This window comes from Callospermophilus lateralis, chromosome 1, assembly GCF_048772815.1.
Source record: "Callospermophilus lateralis isolate mCalLat2 chromosome 1, mCalLat2.hap1, whole genome shotgun sequence".
NCBI classification, from domain to species: Eukaryota; Metazoa; Chordata; class Mammalia; order Rodentia; family Sciuridae; genus Callospermophilus; species Callospermophilus lateralis.
This window is the reverse complement of record NC_135305.1, coordinates 145100516-145125901: the sequence shown is the minus strand read 5'-3', so window position 1 is coordinate 145125901 and position 25386 is coordinate 145100516. Positions and strand designations below refer to the sequence as shown.

At 57.3% G+C, this 25386-nt stretch overlaps 1 protein-coding gene across 2 annotated transcripts; it reads right to left on the bottom strand.

The window, feature by feature from the left end:
• Nucleotides 1-1176: 1176 nt before the first annotated feature.
• Trpv4 (transient receptor potential cation channel subfamily V member 4) lies at nt 1177-25386 on the bottom strand. Of its 2 annotated transcripts, XM_077105215.1 has the most exons (15): nt 24987-25386; nt 20097-20269; nt 15648-15800; nt 14694-14834; nt 13755-14053; nt 12062-12241; nt 10360-10518; nt 10054-10146; nt 9764-9837; nt 8850-9015; nt 8655-8721; nt 6061-6377; nt 3977-4104; nt 2314-2435; nt 1177-1836 (listed from the first exon to the last, which is right to left on the bottom strand). In XM_077105215.1, exons 1-15 carry the CDS (start codon nt 25370-25372, stop codon nt 1679-1681), a joined length of 2616 nt encoding a protein of 871 aa, XP_076961330.1. In that variant the 5' UTR covers nt 25373-25386; the 3' UTR covers nt 1177-1678. The 2 variants fall into 2 exon arrangements, with proteins under 2 accessions (XP_076961330.1, XP_076961332.1); XM_077105217.1 differs by lacking the exon at nt 10054-10146.

The following is a 25386-nucleotide window of genomic DNA, read 5'->3' as shown; positions in this document are numbered from 1 at the left end:
GGCCTGTCCAGGGTCACCTCCTTCCTCCATTTGCCATCTGCTTCTTTAGGCCAGTTGCTACTTGCTGTCTGGCACCTGGCTGGAGCATGAAACAGATGGCAAACTCTGGCCAACAGCAGGAGAGGGGAGAGGAGCTGAGGAACTGTGGGGAAAGTTTCCTTCTCTATAGACAGAGAGAAAGGGGGAGCCAGCTCCCCTCCTTCCTATGGATACAATTGGATCTGGGGCTCCACCTTGGTCCCCGAGGGAAGCCAGTGTGAGGGAATTCCCGTCCCTCTTCTCTAGCATCCACCTTCCAGGAAAGACCCAGGCCGCCATCTTGTCTTCTGACCAACCCAGGGCAAGCGTCCAGCACCAACAACTCAGGCAGGAGAGTGTTCCCTTCCCAGGGATTGAGGAAAAAGGAAACTGGAGTTCTTTATTTTTTTTGGGGGGGGGCGGTAGGTGGGGATTGAACCACTGAGCCCCATCCCCAGCCCTATTTTGTGTTTTATTTAGAGACAGGGTCTCCCTGAGTTGCTTAGGGCCTCACTTTTGCTGAGGCTGGCTTTGAACTTGCGATCCTCCTGCCTCAGCCTCCCGAGTGGCTGGGATGACAGCTGTGTGCCCCATGATGACAGGTGTGTGCCCCATGCCCGGCCATGAAATCTCCTTTCTGTCCCAGGGTCCTTCCATGCTCCTCGGACTCAGAGCCCAGGGGTCCCTACCTGGATCCTTCCTGAAGCCTGACCCTGACTCGTCTGTCACCTCCAGAGCATGACCTACCACTGTCACCATTCTGGTCCGGGCTCCCGGTGATCTGGGGAGGATGGGCCAGGGGGGCCGCCCCACTCCCCTGGCCACGGAACCTGTTCCCTGGAGGAGAGCCTCGGCCGGCCGCCCCGGGCAGGGGGATGAGAGCTGGGTCCTTGGGGAGCTGGTCCCTTCCCCCCGAGCTTGGTACCTTTGTCCCTAGCTGCCCAACCACCACTCAGTCTCACCCCCATCTCGCAGGTCACCACGACCACCACCGCACCATGGCCGGTCCAGTCCCATACCGCTGATACCTAATGCCACCTGATCCCTCCAGCAGGGCAGCGTCTACTCTCCTGCTCCCTAGTGTCACCCCCGGGCCGGTCACCGTCGCCCCACGCCCGCCACTGGGCCCGCCATCTCCACCATCAGTGAGTGGACGTTTATTGAGCACCGACAAATCCCAGACCCTAGAACACACAGAGGGCTCCGCCCCACCCCAGGGCCCGACCCCCGCGGTAGGTGCTGGTGCGTGGAGGGTGGGGCTGGGGGCGTGGGCGGTGGGCGTGGCCGGCAGTGCACCTGCAGCCAGGTGCTGAGGCCTCAGGGTTCCGGTGCAGGACAGGGTTGGGGGGGTGGCACATGGCTTTCCTGAGAGGACAGCAATAAATAATGGAGAGGGGAACAGGTCTGCCCCTCTGGGTGGAGGTGACTCCATGGGAGTGAGACAGGCGGCCAGGAGCCCGTCCCCAGGGGCAGGCAGAGGGGGACAGGAGCCTGGGGACCAGAGGGTCCTGGGGCCTCCCAGCATCTCCATCAGCCCTCGCCTCTAGGAGTCATGGGAGGGTGTGGGGACACCTGGGAGGAGCTGAAATGCAGGTGGACAAGGGCAGGTGAAGGGCGGGATCGGGCTGCAGGTGGGAGACCCCAACCCCGCCCGCGGCCCCTAGAGGGGTGCATCGTCAGTCCTCCACTTGGGGGGATAACTCTGCTGGTGGCTGTCGCAGCTGGGGTTCCCCAGGTTGTCCAGAGGCACCACCACCTCATCCGGGCTCGAGTTCTTGTTCAGCTCCACCACGCGGGGCACCACGGAGGACCAGCGATCTGGGCAGGAGGCACAGCGGGGGAGCGGGGGAGCTCGGTGGGGCTCGGCACGTGTATGGAGCACCTACGTGAACTGGGCACTCCCGATCTCACGGGGGATTATTATGCCCATCTTATAGGAGGTAGAAACTGAGGCTCAGAGAGGTCAAGGCTGTGATGGAGGATTGCACAGGAATGCAAAGAGGAACCAGGCTCCAAGTCCAGGTCAGAACGCCAAGTGCCCAAACTCCAGGTTTGGTGGAAAACAAGGGTTCTCCACCCTGGGGCTGGCCCAGGGGCTCATCTTGCCTCCCGGGGCCAGTTTGCATCTGGGTGTAGGGAGAGCCAGGATGAAGCCACAAAGACCGGGCAAAGCAGCAGAAGAAACCCACCGGCAGCCCATCCCACAGCCCCATCCTGTAGACCCTGAGTCCAAGCTGGGGCCAGGGCCCTCTGGGCACATTGTGACAAGCCTGGCGGGCCCTCGGCCTTGCTCACCCCTGCGCAGGCGGCCCACGGTGTGCGAGAAGCCGTAGTACTGGTAGGTCTCGCTCTTGCCTGGATCCTCATTGATGATGCCCAAGTTCTGGTTCCAGTGAGACCAGTTCACCTCGTCCACCCTGGTGGGGCCGAAGAAGAGGGTTGGGGAGACCCGCCCCAGACTTGGCAGCACCCCTCCTGCTGTTTTTCCGACTGTGGAGAGGCACATGCCTGACTGGGTTCCCATCATTGTAAGCGCACAGTTGGGCACATTCCCGGGGCTCTGGCACCAGTGCTCCTACCTACTTCCCAGACCTTCCCACCGCTCCAAACAGAAGCTCTCCGCCTAGTCAGCAGTAACTCCCCGTGACCCCTCCCCGAGCCCCTGGCAGCCCTGGGTCTGCTGCGCGGCCGCTGCCCCCCACCCCAGCACCCTGCCTTCGCTCTCTGGTTTGCCCCAGTTCCCAGCCCGCTCTGTGGCCTCTGCTGAGCATGCGCACGGGCCCTGGGCGGGGCCTTCCTACCTAATCCGCTGTCTGTTTTACGGTGTTTGCCTCCTCTGGGAGCTTCCTACAAGTGCCATCATACAACCTGTGGCCTTTTGTGTCTGGCCTCTTTATCTGGCATTATGTTTTCCAGACACATTCACGCTGTAACAGGTATTTGAACTTCACTCTTTTTGAAGGCCAAATAATATTCCAGTGTGTGAATGTACCACATTTTGTTCATTCATTCATTCATAGATAGACATGCTGCTTGATATTTTTACTTCTTATTGGAAAACTCTGGTAAAGTCAGATTACAACCTCTTGGGTCAAATTAACCCAAATGGGTTTTTTTTTTTTTAACATCATTTTAAAAATTATTTCTCATACAATCTCTATTTTTTTATTTTTATTTTTTAGCAACTACCACGTCAGAACTTGGCAAAGAAGATGCATTTCTGGTTCCTCCTGTTTTACCGATGAGGAACTGGAGGCAGTTTGGGCGGCTTCTGCCAGGTCACAAAGCTGGTAAGTTAAAGGGTCAGGATTTGAACTTTGGGTTCAGCCTCAGCAGAACTGAGCAGCTGACTTAGGAGGTAGTTGCCTTTGTCCCCATATCACGGATGAGGAAACTGACTCTGCCTGATTCCAAATATCGCCCTTAGCTTCTCTGCTGTCAGTCACCAAGGAACGAGTCATTTTAGAAGAAAATACCACGGTGGGGGGCTCCCCGAGGAAGCCCGCATTCTGCGTCCCCTGGAGTAGGGGCCGCTCTCCACGTCCCTGGAGGATGCCCACTCCCGGGTTTCCCCGCTAAGCCCTGGCGCTGAAGTCCCCCGGTTGTTTGTGGATTGGGGACGGTGCCCTGAGGTCAGACGAGGCTGGGTCTCTGCTGTCCTGCCCCCGCGAGGGTCAGAGGTGCCCTCGGCATCCAGACCATGCCCGGCGTCTGATGCTGACCAGCACCTCCCACAGGCTGCACAGCTGGCCAGGGAGGTGGCACCATCATGGTCCCCAATCCACAGATAAGAACCTGAGGCCAAGGGAAGCCAACCAGTTTGCCCAAGTTCACGGGGTGGGACCCTCGGGGGGCGCTGAGCAGGGCCCCTATGGCTCCGGAGGTCTCAGTGGAGGAAGAGGCCGCGGGAGCCTCGACCTCCCAGGACCACTGGGCTCTCCCGCCCGCGCCGCCTCACCTGAAGCACCACCTGCGGTCGGGAGTGCCATCGGAGCTCTTGCCCACGGTCACCATCTCCCCGGAGCGGAAGGCCTTCCTCAGGAACACGGGGAAGGAGCGCTCGATGTCCAGGATGGTGGTGGCCCACTGCGGAGAGGGAGGCGGGGGCGGGATGCAGGGGGGCCAGCCAGCCGCACCCACTGCCCTAAAGGCAGAAAAGGGGGTGACAGGCCACGGTGGGCAGAGAACTAAGCCTTCCAGTCCCTACTGTCCCTAGGAAGGAGCTTTGTAAACTCAAACACCTAAAGTGGCCGGGGCGCAGTGGCGCACGCCTGTCATCCCAGCGGCTGGGGAGGCTGAGGCAGGAGGATCGCCAGTGCAAAGCCAGCCTCAGCAACAGCGAGGCCCTAAGCAACTCAGGGAAACCCTGTCTCTAAATAAAGTACAAATAGGGCTGAGGATGGGGCTCAGGGGTCGAGTGCCCCTGGGTTCAATCCCCAGTACCCCCCTCCACCCGGCAACCCAATACCCAGCACAGGCAGGAAGGCCCCGCCCAGGGCCCGTGCGCATGCTCAGCAGAGGCCACAGGGAGGGCTGGGAACTGGGCAAACCAGAGCGCGAGTGCAGGGTGCAGGGTGCAGGGGTGGGGGGGGGCGGGCAGCGGCCGCTTAGCGGAGCCAGGGCTGCCCACTGCTCACAGAGGGTCAGAGCTTTTTGAATTTTTATATGGAGTCTCTTCATTTTTAAAATGTTGCATTCACCTTTTTTTTTTTTAAATATGGAAAAAATGAACCTTGGGTGGTGGGATCCAGTTCCCATCTCATGGGTTACACTCGGCGGGGAAACTGAGGCCCAGTGGAGTTCATGGTTGGGTCAAAGTTCCGGGGTGGGCCCCACCACGTCCCCTCACACTCAGACCCAAGAGGACAGACGACCTTGGTCTTTGCTTCTTAGTTTTTTTGGTACCAGGGATGGAAGGCCGGGCACCTGACCACTGGGCCACACCCCAGCCCTTTGATTTATTTTTAAATTTTGAGACAGGGTCTCCCTAAGTTGCTGAAACTGGCCTCGGACTTGTGATCCCCTGCCTCAGCTGGAATCACAGCCAGCTGCTGACCGTGGTGTTTAGACTTTTTTTAAAATACCTTTATTTTATTCATTTATTCATTTTTATGCGGTGCTGAGGATCAAACCCAGGGCCTGGCACATGCTAGGTGAGCGCTCTACCACTGAACCCCAGCCCCTGACCATGGTCCCAGTGTTTCGGGGGCTGTTTCCTTGAAGCCCTGAGTCAATGTGAATGTGGGTGCTCTGGGGCTTTTGGATTTTTTTTTTTTAATTTTAGGGTTAGGTGAATTCGTGGGGGTGGGACCCCCCTGTTGGCATTAGTGGCTCTTTAAGGAGAGACCCCAACTTGCATGCTTGCTCTATCTCGCCCCGTGGTGACCTCCGCCATGTCATGACCCAGCAGGAAGGCCCTCACCAGGCACAGCGCCATGCTCTTGGACTTGCCAGACTCCAGAGCTGTGAGCCAAATTTAATTCTATTCTTTATAAATTACCCCGTCTCAGGTATTTTGCTGTAGCAACAGAAAAAGAACTAAAAGACTCTGAGAATTTCCTGTGCAACAGAGATCACTCAGCCATGGTGGATGGAGACAATTGGGTCCTGAGAGCTACAGGATGTATATCTCTAACCACAGCTGGTGGTCAGATAAGAAGTCCCCTTAAAATTCACTAGGTTACCAGAAGGTGGCCCACGCCTGTCATCCCCGTGGCTCAGGAGGCTGAGGCAGGAGGATGGCGAGTTCAAAGCCAGCCTCAGCAACCGGTGAGGCACTAAGCAGCTCAGTGTGACCCTGTCTCTAAATAAAATACAGAATAGGGCTGGGGATGGCGCTCAGTGGTTGAGTGCCCCGAGTTCAATCCGGGTAGCCTCCCCCCAAAACAGAAATTCTCTAGGTGGCCCTCGGAAGTGGGCAGTGGCCTTTGGTGCCCATTTTACAGGCAGTGAAACAGAGGTGGGAGGAGATGCCAAGGCCCCCCAGAGAGGGAGCTGGGGAATCCTGTCTCCCCGGGGGCAGGGCAGGGTCCGGGGCCCCACCTGCAGCTTCCAGATGTGCTTGCTCTCCTTGGAGACCTGGCCCACCGTCTCCCCCATGAGGGCGATGAGCATGTTCAGCAGCAGCACGAAGGTGAGGATGATGTAGGTGACGAGCAGGATGATGAAGACCACGGGGTACTTGGTGCTGCTCAGCATCTCCAGGTCGCCCATGCCGATGGTCAGCTTGAAGAGGTCCAGGAGGAAGGTGCTGAAGGTCTCGCTGTCGCGGCACGACGGGTACGTGGGCACCGTGCAGTTGGTCTGGTCCTCGTCGCACACCTTCATGTTGGCACACGGGTTCAGGAGGGAGACCAGAGCTGCAGGGGGGACAGGGGTGGCCTCTGCTGAGTGGGAGGGACGGAGTCAAGGCCGGGGGAGGGAGAGCGCCGGCCCCAGGTCACCCAGCAGGTTGGCCAAGCCAGTAGCTGGCTGGGCCCACGAGGCTGCAAAGCCTCTGTCCTTCCCACAGACCCCCCTTATAAGGACAGAGCTTTCAGGATCTAGGCCAGGGCTTCTTCACCAGGGGCAGTCTCCTCTCCAGGGACATTGGACAATGTCTAGAGACACGGTCGGTGGCTGCAGCCGGGAGAGGGGGTGCTCCTGGCATCTAGTGGACAGAGGCAGAGGTGCTCTTGAACACCCACAGGGAGCAGTTCAGCTCCTCACGAGAGGATGGTGTCTGGCCCAAGAAACGCCAATGTAGCCTGTCATTCACTGGGTCTTGGATCCACTCCGAGGGGCACACTGTCCCTCCACACCAACCCAGGTGCAGATCCACGGTGTCCCAGAAACCTGGCTTCACAATCCTTGCTCAACAAAGCTCAGCAGCAACAACCTGACCCTAAACCAGCCAGGGCAGGGCTTCCAATTCATAGGCTAATGTTATTTAATTGTACTGTTAAAATGGGGTTGAGAAGGATTCTGAGACCTGGTCTAAGATGCATCAGAAAAATGACTCTGTGATCCATTAGCAATGTCTGCCATGGGCACAAAAATGGGAAGCAGTAGTACATGGGCATCGTTTATGTCATGTCGGCCTCAGACTTGGGATCCAGTGACCCTAGACAGAAGCAGCCTCGGGACCTAGCTGATCACTAAACTGCTACCTGAGCCCCCATTGCTTCTGCCTCCGTTTCGATAATTAGGACTTCGGTGGGGCTGGACCCCCAACCTGAAGCCCAACCTGCTGCTAAACATTGACACGGCTAGTTCTTCCCGCCCCTTCTCTGTCCCAACCTCCACAGCCAGGGCTGTCCAGCTCCGCTTTCCCCAAATAATCCACACAGAGCTTCAGGAGCATCTGGGATAAAATGTCTCCACCATCAGGTGCCTGCTGCCAGGCAGGTCCCCCCACGAAGCTGCTCAGAATTTAGTGTAGCCTGGTCCAGCCTGAGTTGGCCACTCCCCATGGGATATGGGGCATTGAGAGCAGATCAGCCACTTCTCGGGGACCAGCCAGTGACTCGGTCAGTTTCCCCATCCTGGGCCCCTCCTGCATGGCCTGTGCCAGTGAAGTCCCCGTGTGCCTCGGTTGGGCATCATGACATCACCGAGAGGCACGCTGAAGGAAGCTGATGCTGGACTTGTATCCACGCCCCTTCAGTGTGGCCTATGGCCCCCCCATCAATGACTGGAGTCTAGCCAGGTACAGTGTAATCCCAGCAGCTTGGAGGCTGAGACAGGAGGATCACAAGTTCAAGGCCAGTCTCAGCAATTTAACAGGACCCTGTCTCCAAATAAAAAAAAATATATATATATTTTTAAAAGGGCTGCGGATGTGACTCAGTGGTAAAGGGCCTCTGGGCTCCATTCCCAGTACTGAAAAAATAAGTGGAGCCAATTTCTCCACCTCCTGACTCAGAGCTGACCTTGGAGTTGCTTAACACAGGGAGACAGCTGGGATGCCAAGCCAGGCACTGGCCTTGAACACATCTGGCTCAGTTTCTTGGGCCCTGAGACCACCCCCATCAACAAGCCCACCCTGGCTGGAGGACAAGTGACCATGTGGAAAAGCAACAGTCCCACAAGCAAGGCCACCCTGGCTACCCCTGTCTGTCGGCAGCCGGCCTTCCAGGCGACCAGAGACGCAGGGGCCCACGAGACCGGCCAAGCCCGCCCCAGTCAGCACCACCACCCAGCTGACCCACAGACTCGGGAGCAGATGGCTGTCGTTTGAAGCCACTACGTTTCTTGTGTCTCCCGTTTTATCACTAGCTTTTTTTCTTTTTTAAGAGAGAGAGAGAGAGAGAGAATTTTAATATTTATTTTTTAGTAATCGGCGGACACAACATCTTTGTTTGTACGTGGTGCTGAGGATCGAACCCTGGCCGCACGCATGCCAGGTGAGCGCGCTACCGCTTGAGCCACATCCCCAGCCCCTATCACTAGCTTTTGAAGTTGGTCAAATTATCTAACCTTCCTGAGCCTCAGGTTCCTTATCTGTGAAATGGGAGAATGAGGACAGCGGTCTCACAGGCTTGTCGGGAGGACGGGACTCGGCCCCCGAGCCAGCGGGCAGTGAGAACTCGACAAGCCGGTGATGGCTGCCTTTCCAGCCCTGGCCACCCCCTCCCCCCAGGGTTCCCAGAACTCACCTGAAGCGTAGCCGATCATGAAGAGCAAGTAGACCAGCAGGAAGCGGAACAGGTCTTTGAAGAGGATCTAAAGCCCCCCGTGGGATCACGGAGGCAAAGAGGAGACAATGTTGATCTGCAGGCCCCTGAGACTTGCATGTGGTCTGTCTGACTCCACCAGGGACACCCAAGCCCAGGGGACCCTCCGCCCCATACCTTCTGGATCATGATGCTGTAGGTCCCCGTCAGCTTCAGCCCACGGGTGAAGTACAGGGCGTTCATCCAGCCCAGGACCAGGGCAAAGACCATCACAGCCAGGTAGGCCTCGATCCCCGCCAGGTAGAGGGCCGCGGACACAATCACCAGCACAGAGTAGATGAAGCTACAGAGACCACAAGGGGGCCAGAGGGATGGGGACAATGAGGCCCTGCAGGGGGAGATGTATCTCCAAGCCCTCCACTGTACCACGACATCCCAATGTCTTCTAGATCCTCAAAAGAAAAGCAGAATGGATTAGCTGGGTTCCCGAATGTTGAATGCTCTGCTAACAAAACATTAGTTAATTAGCCATGAATCGCACGTGTGATGCCCCCGAGGCCCTAAGAGATCCCCAGGTGATGACTTTGGAATTGCTAGAGAAAGATTTGGTGGTGTTCAGTGGAGATTTTTGTGGCTGAGTGGATTTCACTGTCTTGTAGCTCTGGGTGGGTGGGGAGGGGAAAAGACTAGCAGAGCTGCAGCGACCCTCAGATCCTGTGCCCTATGCAGACATCACTAATCAATGACAGCTCTCTTTCCCACGAAACCCAGACAGTTTCACACCCCTTCTGAGACCCAACACTCCAGGAAGACATTAGCAATCCATCACTGGCAAAAGAGGCCAAAATTTTTCCATGATTTTGGTACATATGGTAACCCCTTCAGATTCCAATCTGTGAATGGTACTGAGTCACTGGCGGTATGTCTTTAACCAGAAGACTCCACTGCCTGACATTGCTTTGTCCAGTTTGGATTAGTGCTGCCCAGCTGAATGAATTCCCTCCTAATAGGGTTACCTCTTCCCCCGGTCTGGATGGCCCCACAGCCCAACCCCACGGTCCCCACCCAGACGCTGTCCTCCCGGGACTCACTAGAGCAGCTGGAAGGAGCCATCGATGAAGAGAGAATTCACGCCAGGACATTTCTTCATGAACAAGTCTTTGATCTGAAAGAGGGGAGGGAGGGGGCCCGTGGCAGGTGGGTCAGGGAAGAAGGTAGAGGACCGGAGAGAGGGAGGGACAGAAGAGAGGGAGGCGGAGCATGTGACAGAGAAGGGACATGGGCTCTTGGTTGCAGAAGAGAAGGTGGAATTGGAGAAGGAGGTGGAAGAGGAGCAGGAGGAGGAGGCTGGGCGGGCTGGTGGCGCGGGGCCAGCACTCACGTTGGTGAAGAAGAACAGGACCCCCGTGAAGAGTGTGACGACCTCCCCCGCCAGTCTCAGGTAGTCCATGGTGGTGCGGTAAGGGTAGGGCGGCTGGGAGCAGGGCACAGGGTCCTCACCCGCCCTCCACCTGGATCCCGCGCCACCTCCTCCCTCTGCGTTCCCACAGGTCTCCCATCGCAGAGCCACCCACGTAGGGGCACCTCCTCTGCCTCTCGCTAACCCTCCCCAGGTCCTTCCCCCAGGGAGCCCAGGTGGCTGGAGCCGCAGCCCCGCCCCCGCTCTGCCTGACTCCCGGGCACTCACAGTGCCCTCTAGTGGCTGGTAGTAGGCAGTGAGGGTAAAGATGACCATGGCACACAGATAGGAGACCACGTTGATGTAGAAGGAGACAGCCCCGAATTTGCGCCACTTGTCCCGCAGCAGCTCATTGATGGGTTCCACGGCCAGCATCTCATGGCGGTTCTGTGAGAGGCAAGAGGGTCGTGGCCACCTTCTGATGCGGGGGATCCGCACGGGCTGACTCCAGTATGCCCTCCTCCACCCTCGGCCCCAGAGCACTTCCCCTCCCCTCCCCACCCATTCTTCAGCTCTGCTCAGGATCTGGGTGCAACTGGACAGGTCTTCAGAATCCACCCCAAACTCCTGGGCTCAGCATTCAAGGCTCTGCCCACTCCTGCCTCAACTTACCCTTCCCACCCCAGTCTATAGACCAGAGCTGGGAAGCTCCTTAAAGAACATGTATCCTGGCTGGGCACGGTGAGGCGCCCCTGCAATCCCAGTGACCTCGGGAGGCCAAGGCTACAGGGCTGCAAATTCCAAGCCGGCCTCAGCAACTTAGCCCTAAGCCACTTAGTGAGACCCTGTCTCAAAACAAAAAATTTAAAAAAGGACTGAAGATGTGGCTCAGCAGTAGAGTGGCCCAGGGTTCAACTCCCAGTACCAAAAAAAAAAAAAAAAAAAAAAAGAGCAACTGTCTTCCAATTTTTATCTGTGAATGGTATAATGAGTCAATGGCAGCAAAAATCCCGTCTGCTGCTTGTTAAAAATCAAAGTAAAAATTCCTGAGCTCCATCCTCAGAAATTCTGATTCAGGGATCAGGACTGGGACATTGAGCTAAATGATGCTGAGTGATTAACTCATCACAATACTCCAATTCGCAGTCCAGGGCAGACATCAATAGTTGATCCCTGCACTTGCCTGGTAGGCACTACCCATCAATCAGAGTTTGCATCAGAGATGCTAAACCTGCAAACCCCAATATAAATCAAGTTGACCCCTAAGTTTAAGAATGAGGTCCTGCAAGGGAAGCCAAACTCACAGAGCCTAGTAAGCCACAGGGCAGAACTGGAAGGGAGGTCATTTGTACCCATTCTCAGCTGCCCCATTTGATTATCATCCTTTCTAATGACTTGAGTTTCTTCCTAACTGTGGATCTGTGTGACAATAAAGCCATAAAGATGCAATTGTAGCATTTTCCTCATAGTTAGAGGCTGTAAACCCAAACAATCAGCAGTAGAAAAAAGGTTCATTAGAAGGGGTGCATTTCCGTTCAGCAACGATGCTGTGCGAGAATATCTAACAGCGCAGAATGATGTTCGCGAAATACTTCTAAGTGAAAGAGAAGGGCTTTCAGCACTTCATAGGACGCCCGCTAACGATAATGGCTGACACATCATGGTTCATCTCTGCCAGGCTGTTCTAACATGAACCCATTTGATCCTCCCCAAAACCCTATCGGATAGACATGATGCCTCTCTTCAGTTTGCAAATGAGGAAGCTGCACCTGGAGAGGTTCAGTCGTTCATCCTGAGTCCCACAACCTGGAGGTGACACAGCCAGGATCCCAACCCAGCCCCCCAGCCCCACAAGCCTTGGTTACTTGGCTAAATGCTAGACACCATTCTGGGCTCTTCGTCGGCACCAACAGACCTGCCACTCTGGGTCACAGCCACCCCCCCCCCGCTCCCCCTGTGGCCCAGCCCCTGCCCCTGCCCCGGCGCCCACCTCGATCTTGCTGTTGTACACCAGGATCTCCAGCACGGAGACCTCCTCTCCACACGTGTCCAGGGAAGAGAGGTCGTACAGCGAGGAATACACGGGCCCGTAGGCCCAGTCCTTGAACTTGCGGGACAGGTGCCGCGTGTCCTCGTCTGTCACCTCTCTCCGGATGATGTGCTGAAAGATCTGCCCGGGAGCAGGATGTGGAGTCAGAGGGCCCAGGGGAGGGCCCCCGATGCTCAGCCCTTGGAGTCAGAAGGACCCTGAGGCCAGGCTCACGGAGCACCCTCCTCACCATCTTGGTGTGCAGATGAGCCAACAGGCTTGGAGAAACAGGGCTTCCCCTGAGGCCACACACTCCGAGAGCCCAGGCTGGCCTTAAACATGGAGGTGACTGTAATGAGCACCCTCCGCACGGCCTTGGAGCAGCAGCAACTCCATCTTGTTAACAGACCGATCAGAAGCACGTTGATCCTATTACCACCCCTTTATCTTTGGTTCACACACAGGGAAACTGAGGCACGAAGAGGGAGTAGGAATTTCCCAAGGTCACACAGTGTTGTACCAGGACAAAGCCAGAATCTAAACACAGGCCTGCTCTGCTGCCTCAAGACCTTGGTTTAAGCGGAGCGCGGTGGTGCACACCTGTCATCCCAGCAGCTGGGGAGGCTGAGGCAGGAGGATCTCGAGTTCAAAGCCAGCCTCAGCAAACGCAAGGAGCTAAGCAACTCAGTGAGACCTGTCTCTAAATAAAATGCAAAATAGGGCTGGGGATGGGGCTCAGTCATCCAGTGCCCCGAGTTCATTCCCCAGTACCCCGCCAAAAAAAAACACCTGGTTTAACTGTGACTTTAGTATTTTTGCTGTATTTTTAAGAGTCCCGTCCCTACCATTTAGGAATACCTGATAACCTGTCCCCAGCTCCTTGTGGATGGTCTTTTTTACTGGCACAGTGACACTCACCCAGAGGGCACTCTTATTAGCCCCATTTGATAGACAAGGAGACTGAGGCTCAGAGAGGGGAGGGGAGGTGCCTAAGGCTGCGCACTGGCAAGAGGCAGAGCCGGGTCTGGACCAAGTGTTCCTAACTGACTCCAGGGTACTCCAGGCTTGGCTTTCAGTCCTGGTGATGGAGCCCCCCAGGGGACAATTTGGCAATATCTGCAGGCATCTTAGGTTGTCACAAGTGTGACGAGGGAGGGTGTGCCACCAGCATCTAGTCCGTCAAGGCCAGGATGCAGCTAAGCATCCTGCAATGCACAGGACAGCCCCACAGCAAGGAGCCCTGGAGCCCGCGGGTCCCAAATGTCTGCAGCATAGAGGTCAGGGTCTTGCTGAGTTATTAAGGCTGGCCTCAAATTTGTGATCCTCCCACCTTGGCCTCTGAGTTGCTGGGATTACAGGTGCGTACCACGACACCCAGCTCTGGGAACTCATTTTTAAACCAGCAGCTTATCCTGGCTGGTGAGAGTAGGGAGGTGAGCATCTAGTGAGGTGGGAAGAGGTGAGAGGCTCTGAGATGAACTTGAGCAGCCTGGCTGGACAGTAGGGAGCCTCAGCAGGTTCTTGAGCTAAGACTCTGCAGGCTGGGGTTGGCATGATGACTGCCGGTCACACCCTCGTGTGTGCGTGCGTGAGTGTGCATGCGTGTGTGTGTGTGTGTGTGTGTGTGGAGGGTCAAGAGTCAGCTCCCACTCACCCCAATCTTGCCCGTCTTGGCAGCCATCATGAGGGGCGACAGGCCATCGTTGTTGAGCACGGCCTCCAGGTTGCTGTCAGGGAAGAGGCGGGCACACTTGAGCAGCAGCAGGTCGTACATCTTGGTGACAAACTTGGTGTTCTCGCGGGTGTTGTCAGCGATGGCCACGAGCGCGTGCAGCACGGTGTTGCCCCGCGAGTCCTGCCGCCGCATGTCCGCCTTCTTGTGCGGGTTCTCGGTCAGGTAGTTGACGATGTGGGGCTGGTTGGTGCAGGCAGCCAGGGACAGCGGCAGCTCCCCTGCAGGCCGGGACGCACGGTCAGGGAGAGGAGCTCGCGCGGAATCCTGCCTGCAGACACTGGGTGACAGGACCCCCGGGCGCGGATGGACACAGCGCCTACAGTCACGTCACCGTGTCCCGGGCCACTGCGGCTTTCCGGGGTGATGCCAGGGAGGTGGGTGTGGCTATTGGGGGGCGTGGCCACAGGGTTTGGAGGCTGCAGGGGATTGGACGGTGGCACTCCCTGTGGGACTCGGTCTCTGACCCCCACATAACGCGTGCCTGCATGTAAGAGTGACATTATGGAAGACATGGGTTTGGGGTCCCCCCATCCGGCCATTGGCTCCAAGATAAGATTAAGGGGCACACGCAATAAGGTGCGGGTGCTGACACCTGGTCACAGTCCGAGGGTCCTCCTGATGCCACTCCCCAGAGGGGGAAGCTGAGGCGCAGGGAGAGGAGGCCACGTGGCTGGGGAGTAGCAGATGGAGGATTTGAACCCAGGTCCCTGACTCCACACTGTGGTCTTGGGAGCAGGACCCACACGCAGCCCTTGGCCAGCCCAGCTCTGAACATCCTCAGGGCTCTGGACACCAACTGGCATTCTTTGTCCCCAAGCTCCTCCCAGGATCCCCGCGCCCCACCAGGCCCTGCCTCACCGAAGTAGAAGTAGCCGCCCTCGTCCTTGGGCTGGAAGAAGCGGCCGCGGGCCTGCGCGTGCACATCGGCTCCCTGGGCCACCAGCAGCTCCACGTAGTGTTTGCAGCGACGCTCGATGGCAATGTGCAGGGCGGTCTGGCCTGGGGAAGGGGTGACAGTCATCCGGGGCTCCAGCAAGGCGGAGGCCCCAGCAGGCCTGGTGGGGGTATAGAGTGGGCCAGCCACCAGCGCCTCAGATGTCCCCCAGCTGTGGAATTTTGTGCGCACGAAGCCCCAGATCTGTATTGGAGCAGGATTTTTTTAAAAATATTTTTTAGATATTGATGGGCCTTTATTTTATTCATTTATTTATATGCGGTGCTGAGACTGGAACCCAGTGCCCCACACATGCTAGGCAAGCACTCTACCCCTGAGCCATGACCCCAGCCCATTATAGCAGAATTTTAAATTCCAAGGAGGCCCAACTTGTGGGATCCCCAGGTCTAGAACTTTCCAGGCGCTGCATGCTGCTTTCATCCAAGAGGAAACAGCATCTTGGCCTCACTGAATTTTGGGCTTGGGATAGCAAATCCACGGACTTGGAATCTTAATGCCCAGGATCCTGAAGGCCAGCTTCCATTCACAGCTCGGAGCTGAGATCCAAAAAGCGTGGACAGGTGTGGCCTTGGCCTCTGGGATCCGCTGGTCACTGACTCCTCCCGCAGAGCCCGGGAGGTCAGGCCCCCACACTGTGCAAGTGCGGGATCCCAGGCTCCCGGATCGCTGGGCGTCCTGCCGCCCAGTCTGGCTCCGGGTCTTTGATTTTGCGACAAAGACCATCAGAGTGAAGGGTTGGGACAGGTCACTCACTCAACAGGCAGCTCCGGGGCACAGTGCAGCCACTTGAGACCCAACAGCCCTCCGAGGGGTCAGATCGGGTGCTGGGCCGTCACCCCTGTCCCCAGCCCCCGCACCTCGGTAGTAGATGTCCCTGAAGGGCGAGTTGATGAACTCCCGCATGTTGCCCGTGCGCTCCGCGATGTCCAGGAGCACCGGGATCGTGTCGTTGCGGCCATTGCTCAGGTTCAGCAGGGCCTTGGGCAGGCACGTCTTCCCCGTGGACGGCTCTGGGGAGAGAGTACGGGTGAGGCGGCCTCAGCCCGGGCCCTGAACGCTGGGCAGCGGGCAGCGCTCACAGGCCCCCACCCTGAGACTATTCCTCGCCCATGTGCTGGGGACACGGGACGGCTCTATCTGCCCGTCGCTGGTACCGAGGGCATCAGATACTCATGCAAGTAGAAACGCTTTGAAATGTAGGAGGCCACAGTCATATGTGTGGGGATTTTTCGAAAGGGTTTTTTAATCAAATCTATAGGAATGCAGGGTTAGACAAAGTCAAGCAGGCTGGGGGTGCCGCTGCCCGGTGCAGCACTGGCCTTGCATGTACCCCTGGGTTCCATCCCCAGCCCTGAGGGTAATGTCAGCCATGTTTTTTTTTTTTTTTTTTTTTTTACGGCAGGACTTCTCAGAGCCTTTATTATGCTAATGGAGACTGTGCACCTCTGAAAGCAAGCACATCAGACAGCCTTTGCCCACCTTCTGGAACACAGAATCCTTTTCCCATTAAGTTTTTGTTTTTGTTCTTGGGGTTGGTTGGTTTGTTTTGGTACTGAGGATTGAGCTCAGGGGCGCTTAACCACTGAGCCGCATCCCCGGCCCTTTTTTATATTTTATTTAGAGACAGGGCCTCACTGAGTTGCTGAGGCCGGCTTTGAACTCGCGATCCTCCTGCCTCAGCCTCCTGAGCCACAGGGACCAGCCTCCCATGAAGCATTTACACTCGTGCTTCTCCAGAGGAGCTGGGGGCTAGGGGGTCCCCAGAGTGTGGAGTGGATGCACAGGGGATGTGAAACTGCCTTCCCAGGAGCGGGAGCGCTTCTTGGGGTTCTGTGGATGCAGCAGGAAACTGACAGCCTCATCCAGTCTCCACTTGGTTCCACGGGTCCTTAACGCCTCTCCCTCCGCTTCTTTCCCTTTTATGTTTACAGGGATTGATTTATATCTCAAAAGAATGTATCCAGGACAACAGAACCCTGCAAATTAGGCACGGGGCAGAGCCGGGCTGGGGCACAGGAAGGCCCCGAGCACAGGGGACACAGGTTGAGGGGGCCATTCTGCAGCCAGACACCTCAGGATTTGTGACAAGACAGTGGTGTGAACCTCTCTCCGCTTAGTCTCCTTTGTAGTTAAATTGAGGCTGTGAAAGGAAATCGATGAGCTCATCAATACTCATTGATGAGCTCACTACCAGGCAGATAGGATCCCTCCAACGTGACTGTCCTAGTTAGTCTCCCAAGGGAGGGACTTTAGATGCCAGGAAGCATGAGGCGAACTCGAAGCCTTGTGCAGACCCCAAGTACTGCCCCAGCACCCCCCAGGAGCCTCAGCCCCCAGCCCAGAGGCAACACCAAATAACTATTTCTTGAATGAACAACTAACTGTAGTTGAGGAGCCGCCCCCAAAGCTGGCCAAGGCTTTGGGGGATTCTGCAGACACAGACACCCCCCCCCACAGTTCAGGCCTTGGGGCATCAGCTCATTTTGTCAACAAGGGGTGGTACCCCCACCCAGTCCAAAACTGTGATGTCATCTTAATCTCTGCCCTCCCGTCTCTCCTCTGTCTCTCCCATGCCCAAGACCTCTCCCTGGTTGTCCCCCAGTCCCTCTGTCCTTCCTTCATCCACTCTCCACATGCCAGCTGCAGTGGTCACCTCAGAGGTATAACTGATCACAGCGAGCCACAGGGCCTTTGAACATGCTCTCCCTGCACCCTCTCCGATCTGAAACACTCCCTCTCTTCTTCTCACCTGGTTAATACAATTCATTCACGTAGATCAAGTGTCACCTCCTCCAGGAAACTCTCCTAGATTTTCCTAGACTAGCTCAAGCCCTCCCACACAGCCTCTTATTGACACCCTTTACAGTTTGCAATGGTGTGTTTATTTCTGTGGTTGCCTGGCCCATGCCAGTTTCCCCTAGGAGTCTGGGAGCAACTTAAAGGCAGGGTCACTTGTGCCTCACTGTCCGCTCATCACTGTTGGTCCCAACCTAGCACCGTGCCTGATGCTTCATGGGAACCCAAGGGCCATTGGCTGAGTTAATAAACATCCAACGAAGGCAGGGAGCTGAGCGCGCCACATAGCCAAACCACAGGTGGCCCAAAGTGGAACCAGACCCTGGATTTGGGCTTGTGCCCCCAGACACGGGCTAGAGTGGGGCTGGGGACCGCCAGCCTGGGAGTCCTGGGCAGAGAGGCAGGAGCAGGACGTGCAGTTCCGGGGTCCGACCACCAGATGGCGAAGTGGTTCTGCCCGGGGCTGGGGGTGGGGCGCAGCAGCTGGAGCCGGGGCCAAAACCGGGAATGGCCCAATGGGAGCTTGTGAAGGGCGCAGGGGTGGGAGTGCGGGTGGTCTCAGCCTCCCCGGGAAACGAGATGAGCTCATCCGCCTCCAGCCAGAAGAACAGGCAGGGACGGCCAGGTTCCTGGAGCCTGAGGTTTACACAACCCGGGGCCTGTTTACCAAAATGGGCTGGCCATCGTAAACTCCCCAGCCGTCCAGGGCCTGACGGCGCCTTAGCAAGCCGGGGCCCTGCACCTCATTAGCAGCGTGGGCCCCGAGTCAGTCTCCCCTCCCCCAACACACAGGGACCCCTGCAACTGCAGGTCCCTGCCCCCCAAGCCCAGCAGGTGCCCCCCCAGCTCCTGCACCCACACACCTGCCCGGGGTTTCAGGACCACCAGAGATGCCACCCAGCCCGGGAGGCCTGGCCAGGTCCAGCTGGTGGGGCGGTGCCATTGGAAGCCTCCATCCCTCAGGACCCCCCTGCCCTACAGTCCACCCCACCCCACTCTGCCAGTCCAGTGCAGTAGACCGAGGGTGGGGTGGGTGGCAGGGAAGGACCCTTGGCCTCCCAGACTCCAAGCTTGCGCCCCCAATCAAGGGCACCTTGGCTAGCCCAGCAGCAAGGACGAGTACCTTTGAGAGCAGTCCAGAAATTCTCTACTGATGGCCACAAAGACATTGTGTTGGATTGTTTTCGGGTTAAGAATCAAATTGAGCCAGGCCTGGTGGCTCAGGCCTGTCATCCCAGCGGCTCAGGAGGCTGAGGCAGGAGGATCGCCACTTCAAAGCCAGCCTCAGCCAAAGCGAGGCCCTAAGCAACTCAGTGAGACCCTGTCTCTAAATAAAATACAAAATAGGGCTGGGGAGGGGGCTCAGTAATTGGGTTCACCCTGGGTTCAATCCCTGGTACCCTATCCCCCCCACCCCCCAAAAAAGAATCAAACTGATAAATGTCTATGTGGAAAATGAACCATAGACTCTAGCCCCCCCTTTTTTATGTTGTTGTTTGGTTTTGGGTTTGGTCTTGCACATGCTAGGCAAGCACTGGACCTCTGAGCTACATCCCCCAGCACTTCTTAATACTCTGTTTCGAGACAAGGTCTTGCGAAGTCACTGAGGCTGGCCTCCAACCTGCGATCCTCCTGCCTCAGCCTCCTGAGTAGCTGGGCTCACAGGCCTGCACCACCATGTCCAGTGGTCACCCTGTTCTGCGACTTCATATGCTTAAAGTACCTGAAGTCTTCAAATATGTCCTCTTTTGACCTTCCGGAAGCTTCCTTAGACCTAAGCCACAGACCACTCATGGCCAGCCTTTCTGAGACGGTCCCTTCTTTACGGGAAGTGCCATGATTTTGACACTTTGTACCGGTCTGCGGGGTCATCTGGCCAGTTAATCATGGCTCCTGGCAGCCAGCGCATGGGGTGCAGCCGAGTTGGGCGGAGGGGCTCACAGGCCTAATTCACAGCGAAGGCCGGGGCAGTGGAGGAGCTGGTTCCTAGACGGGCGGAGGCTGCTAGAATAGGGAAGGGGAGCTGGGGCTCGGGCCTGGGGAGGGGTGCTCCTGGGCGGGTGGGGCAGGGGCAGAGGCACCTGTTGGCCCTGCCCAACCCTCAAAGGCCCTCTGAGAGGGAGCAGGGCTCCAGGACTCCAGCCACCTGGGCTCAGCCCTTGGAGGGTGATCTCTCCTCCGAGGCCAGGACTGTGCTACCACTTTACAGCTGGAGAAACTGAGGCGTAGAGCAGCCACGCACCCCCGTGAGTACTGGAGTGATATTTGAACCCTGTGGGTAGACGCCGCTGCACTCACCCTTTCCAAAGTAAGGACTGACCGAGTGCATGAGTGGAGGTAGCCAAGGCCCAGAGAGGGTAACACAGCAAAGGGCACACAGGAGCAGACTTGCTGCCCCGGGCTCTTCAGGAGTGCAGAGGAGAGGCAGAGGGGAAAGGAGATCCCCAAAGCCAGGCCTCCCTCCACCTCTGCTGGCCACCCCCCGCCCGTCTTCTCCCGGGGGTGCTCACCCCGGAACTCCTCATCCGTCAGGCGCTTCTTGTGGGTCAGCAGGAAGGGGAGCAGCCCGTCCAGATCCGCGGTGGAGCCCCGGGACACGATGTCGAAGAGGATGGGCCGGTTGAAGACTTTAAGGATCGGGGGCGGCTGGGGGGCAGGAGCTTTGGGGCTCTGCGGCTGCTTCCTGCAGGAGACAGGAAATGAGGAGAAGCGCTTCCTGGGCCTGACCCACTGCCCTGACCCCAGGAGGCCCCACTGCCCTGATCCCGGGAGATGTTCATTCAGTCATTCAACAAACGCAAGTGGACACCTGTTGTGTGCTGGGTTCTGGGGTTGGTGGGAGCTGAAGTCCAGGGGACATGGAAACCCCAAGGGATATTTTACTCAGCAGACCATAGGTAGACCTACTATGTACTGGGGAAACAGATGAGCAGAAACACACAACCCGCCTACCCACCCACCCATCCATTCCCACAGCTGTCACTAAGACAGACTGACAGAGCAGGAACACAGGAAGACCAAACTGAACCATGAAGCATCTCCTTCATTCACTCCAACACTCCTTCATTTATTCATTCAACAAACGTTTGAGACAAGGGAGGCCTTGCTCTTGCTCGCCGGTACTTAGCCCAGGGCCCACCACACAGTAAGCACTCAATAAATGTTAGCTGAGATGACCTTTCTTAAAAAGCCTGCTGTGTCTGCAGCTTGTGTGTGCACGGGAGAGAAGCTGCGCCAAGAGGCAGGCAGACAAAGGACTCAGCCCAGAGAGGGCTAGCAGAGAGAAGGGGTCAGAGAGAAAGTAGGAGGAGAACAGATGCTAAACTGAGTGCAGTGGGTCGTGCCTGTCATCCCAGCAACTCGTCGGGAGGCTGAGGCAGGAGGACTGCAAGTTCGAGGCCAGCCTCAGCAAGTTGGTGAGACCCTAAGCAACTTAGCAAGGCCCTGTCTCAAAGTAAAAAATAAAAAGGACCGGGGATGTGGCTTAGGGGTTAGACACCTCGGGGTTCAATTTCTGGTACCCCCCCCAAAAAAAAACCCCCGATGCTAAGAGGAGAGCTTGGAGACGTTCACTCAGTCACTCAACAAATGGCACGGGGGCACCTGTTGTGAGCTGGGTTCTGGGGGAAGGGCCAGGCGGGGACGCAGTGAAGAGGAACCCCTTCCCTGTGCGTTCTCACCCGCACTCGGCCCCGGAATCTGTGAATGGAGAGAAGGACAGAGATGGAGGCAGAGGGTCTGGGGGCGGGTAGGAGCGAGGAGGGGTAGAGGCCTGATCCACAGAACTGAGGCCGTGAGGGGAGCGGCCTGCTGCTGGGGAGACCTGTCTGCACCCAGCCCGTGTCACCAACAGAAGGGGGCAGAAGCTCCCCCCCTTCCCTCTGACGGTGCCCACAGCGGGCTCTGGGGAAGGGGTCTCCGGCACCAGCCATGGGTGAGGGGCTTCTTGGGCCTGGCCCAGAGGCTGTCACCCCTCTGAACTTGGACCTTTGATTCCCAGAATAAAAAGAACACTGTCCCCCCAGACCTCAGGGGGTGGCCTGTGGGGTCTCAGCCGCTCAGACACCCCGGTTCCCCCTAACGCCTCCCAGGTGGGAGAGGGCAGGAGGCTGGATGGGGGTCCAAGGGAGGGAAAGAGGGGACCCTGAGCCACCGGCATCCAGCAGGGTCTCAGGGCGTGGGGAGCAGGGACGCTCTGCTGCCTGGGCGCCAGTGTCCCCCCTGAGCAGAAGTCCTGTAGATCACCCTGCAGGGGCTCTGGTCCGTGGACCCCAGGGCCCCCAACTCCCCCAACTCGACCGGGGTCTCCCGTCTCATTGACTCGCCCTCCCCCGCCCCTCTGGACTGAGAGGCTGTTCCCGCAGGGGTGGAATCTAGGCTGCCTCACCTCAAGTGCCCCAGGGCTAATCCCGCGGCTTAGCACATAGTAGGTGCTTAAGAAACACCACTAAATGAATCCAGGGCTCGGTGAATAAAGAGAGGGCTGGTCCCAACGGAGCAAGGACTGGGAAGAGTGAAGGGGCCTGAGATCAGCGGCAGCTGGACACACACAGGGCACCAAGAAGGGCTGGCAGGGTGACAGGGGACACTAGGGGCAGCAGGGCAGGACCCAGGGAGGATCGTAAACTGCACTTGGGAGCAGGAGCAGAGGTGGCTGTGGCACCCGCTGTTCCCACTGGGGCTTCTTTCCATGCTCCTGCTGGGCTTCCTGCGGCCCTGAGAAAGGGTTAACTCCCCAGGCTTCCAGGGTGGTGGGGTGGGTGAGGTGGGAGAGGTAGGGGGATTGAACCCAGAGGCGCTTTGCCACTGAGCTACACCTAAGTTTCAGAGGTTGGCCTCAAACTTGTGATCCTCCTGCCTCGGCCTCCTGGCTCCCTGGGATTACAGGAATGAGCCACCGTGCCTAATGAGGCTTCCAACTCTTGGTGAGCCCCAGAAAGCCAGTGGAGGGCCAGGAATAAAGGTGATGCAGCGGGCACAGCTGGGTTTGTGCCAGGAGAAGAAAGTGGGTGGATAGATGGATGGAAAGGTAGATGGGTGGAAAGATGGGTGAGTGAATGAAAAATTGAATGACTCAGTGACCAACAAATGACAAACAGCTGGAAATGAATCAGTGTTTGCAAGAGAAAGAGAAAGGGGGAAAGAGGGAGGGAGGAGAAGGGGAGGGCAGGAAGGAAGGAAGGGAGGGAGGCAGCTCTGGGCATCAGAAGTGCAGTGAGGAGATGGTTTCTGAGTGGTTGGAAGCTGATGGCTGGGGGCTAGAAGGGGCGCGGGAGGGCTTGGCGGGAGAGCCGCCTGCTGTGCCAGAGCCCTGGGTTTGAGCCCCGTATCACCCAGAATAAGAAGGAAAGGAAAAGAAAGGGAGGGCCGGGGAGGGGCGGGGAGGGAGAAATAAAGAGAGGAAAAGGAGGCAGTGGTGGACTGCAGGATGTAGAGACATTTGGCTAAGCAGGTGGCAGAGGAATGGCAGGCTGGCTGTGTGGGTAGGTGGCTAGACAGACATAACGAACCGACGAGTAGATTGATATTTGAGTGGATGACGGATAGATGGACTGGACAAGTGGAAAGATGGGTGTCGGGGTGGATGGGTGGATGGATGGTGGGTGGGTGGGTGAGTGGATGGTGAGTGGATGGATGGATGTTGGGTGGATGGATGGATGGTGAATGGATGAATGGTGGTGGGTGGATGGATGGATGGTGGATGGTTGATGATGGATGATGGGTGGATGGTGGATGGATGGATGATGGGTGGATGGTGGATGGATGGATGATGGGTGGATGGTGGATGGATGGATGATGGGTGGATGGTGGATGGATGGATGATGGGTGGATGGTGGATGGATGGATGATGGGTGGATGGTGGATGGATGGATGATGGGTGGATGGTGGATGGATGGATGATGGGTGGATGGTGGATGGATGGATGATGGGTGGATGGTGGATGGATGGATGATGGGTGGATGGTGGATGGATGGATGATGGGTGGATGGTGGATGGATGGTGGATGGTGGATGGATGGTGAATGCTGGATGGATGGTGGGTGGGTGGGCAGATGGGTGGATGGATGGATGGATAGATGGTGGATGGGTGGATGGTAGATGGATGGATCCTGGGTGGATGGATGGATGGATGGATGGTGCATGGATGGATGGTGGATGGATGGATGATGGATGGATGGTGGATAGATGGTAGATGGATGGGTGGATGATGGATGGTGGATGGATGGATGGATGGTGGATGGATGGATGGATGGTGGGTGGTGGATGGTGGATGGATGGATGGATGGATGGTGGATGGATGGATGGATGGGTGGATGATGGATGGTGGATGGATGGATGGATGGTGGATGGATGGATGGATGGATGGTGGGTGGATGGATGGATGGGTGGATGGATGGATGGATGGTGGATGGATGGATGGATGGTGGATGGATGGATGGATGGGTGGATGATGGATGGTGGATGGATGGATGGATGGTGGATGGATGCATGGATGGTAGATGGTGGATAGATGGATGGATGGATGGATGGTGGATGGTGGATGGATGGTGGATGCTGGATGGATGGATGGATGGTGGGTGGGTGGATGGTGGATGGATGGATGGTGGGTGAATGGTTGAATGGGTGCATGGATGGATGGATGGTGAGTGGTTGGTGGATGGATGGATGGATGAATGGTGGGTGGGTGGATGGATGATGGATGGTAGTGGATGGATGGATGATGGGTGGATGGTGGATGGTAGTGGATGGATGGATGAATGGTGGATGGTGGATGGATGGATGGATGGTGGGTGAATGGTTGAATGGGTGCATGGATGGATGGATGGTGAGTGGTTGGTGGATGGATGGATGGATGAATGGTGGGTGGGTGGATGGATGATGGATGGTAGTGGATGGATGGATGATGGGTGGATGGTGGATGGTAGTGGATGGATGGATGAATGGTGGATGCTGGATGGATGGATGGATGGTGGGTGGGTGGATGGTGGATGGATGGATGGTGGGTGAATGGTTGAATGGGTGCATGGATGGATGGATGGTGAGTGGTTGGTGGATGGATGGATGGTGAGTGGTTGGTGGATGGATGGATGATGGATGGTAGTGGATGGATGAATGGTGGGTGGGTGGATGGATGGTGGATGGTGAGTGGGTGGATGAAACTGAACAAACAGAAGCCTGGTTGTGTGGGTGGGTGGACAGGCAGCGGGGGACTGGAGGTGGGGGTAGGTGAGTGTAAATATGGATGAATGAACGCAGAGTGAGCCAGGAGGAGCTGGAGGACAGATGAGGAACGACCGCAGGCGCTGCTGGAAGAGGGCGGCCAGTGGCTGGACAGAGGGACACGTGGAGGGATGGACCCGGGAGGGGAGGAGCCGTGGCCAGGCAGCCAGCAGTACTCACTCCATGACCTTCCTCCTCCACCGCCTGTTGTCGCTGGGGTGGTGACGATAGGTGCCGTAGTCGAAGAGCGAGTCCATGGGCGCCTTCTTGGGCCCGGGGACCACCGAGGCCTCGTACAGCGTGGACTCCAGCAGGTCGATGGGGTTGGGCACGCCCTTGCGGAAGGCGCCCTGGAACTTCATGCGCAGGTTGGGTCGCCCGTCGCCGGGGCCCGCGGGGCGAGCCGTGTCGGCAGGCGACGGGGACGGGGAGCCGTCCTCCCCCTCGAACAGGTTGGCCAGCGAGGACAGGGGGAAGGCCTCGCCCCCGGAGGTGCCGCTCTCCTCCCCGGGGGGCTCGGCCGGGTCCCCAGGCCCTGCGCGGGGACTGTCGCCGGGATCTGCCATGCTGGCCCCGACCC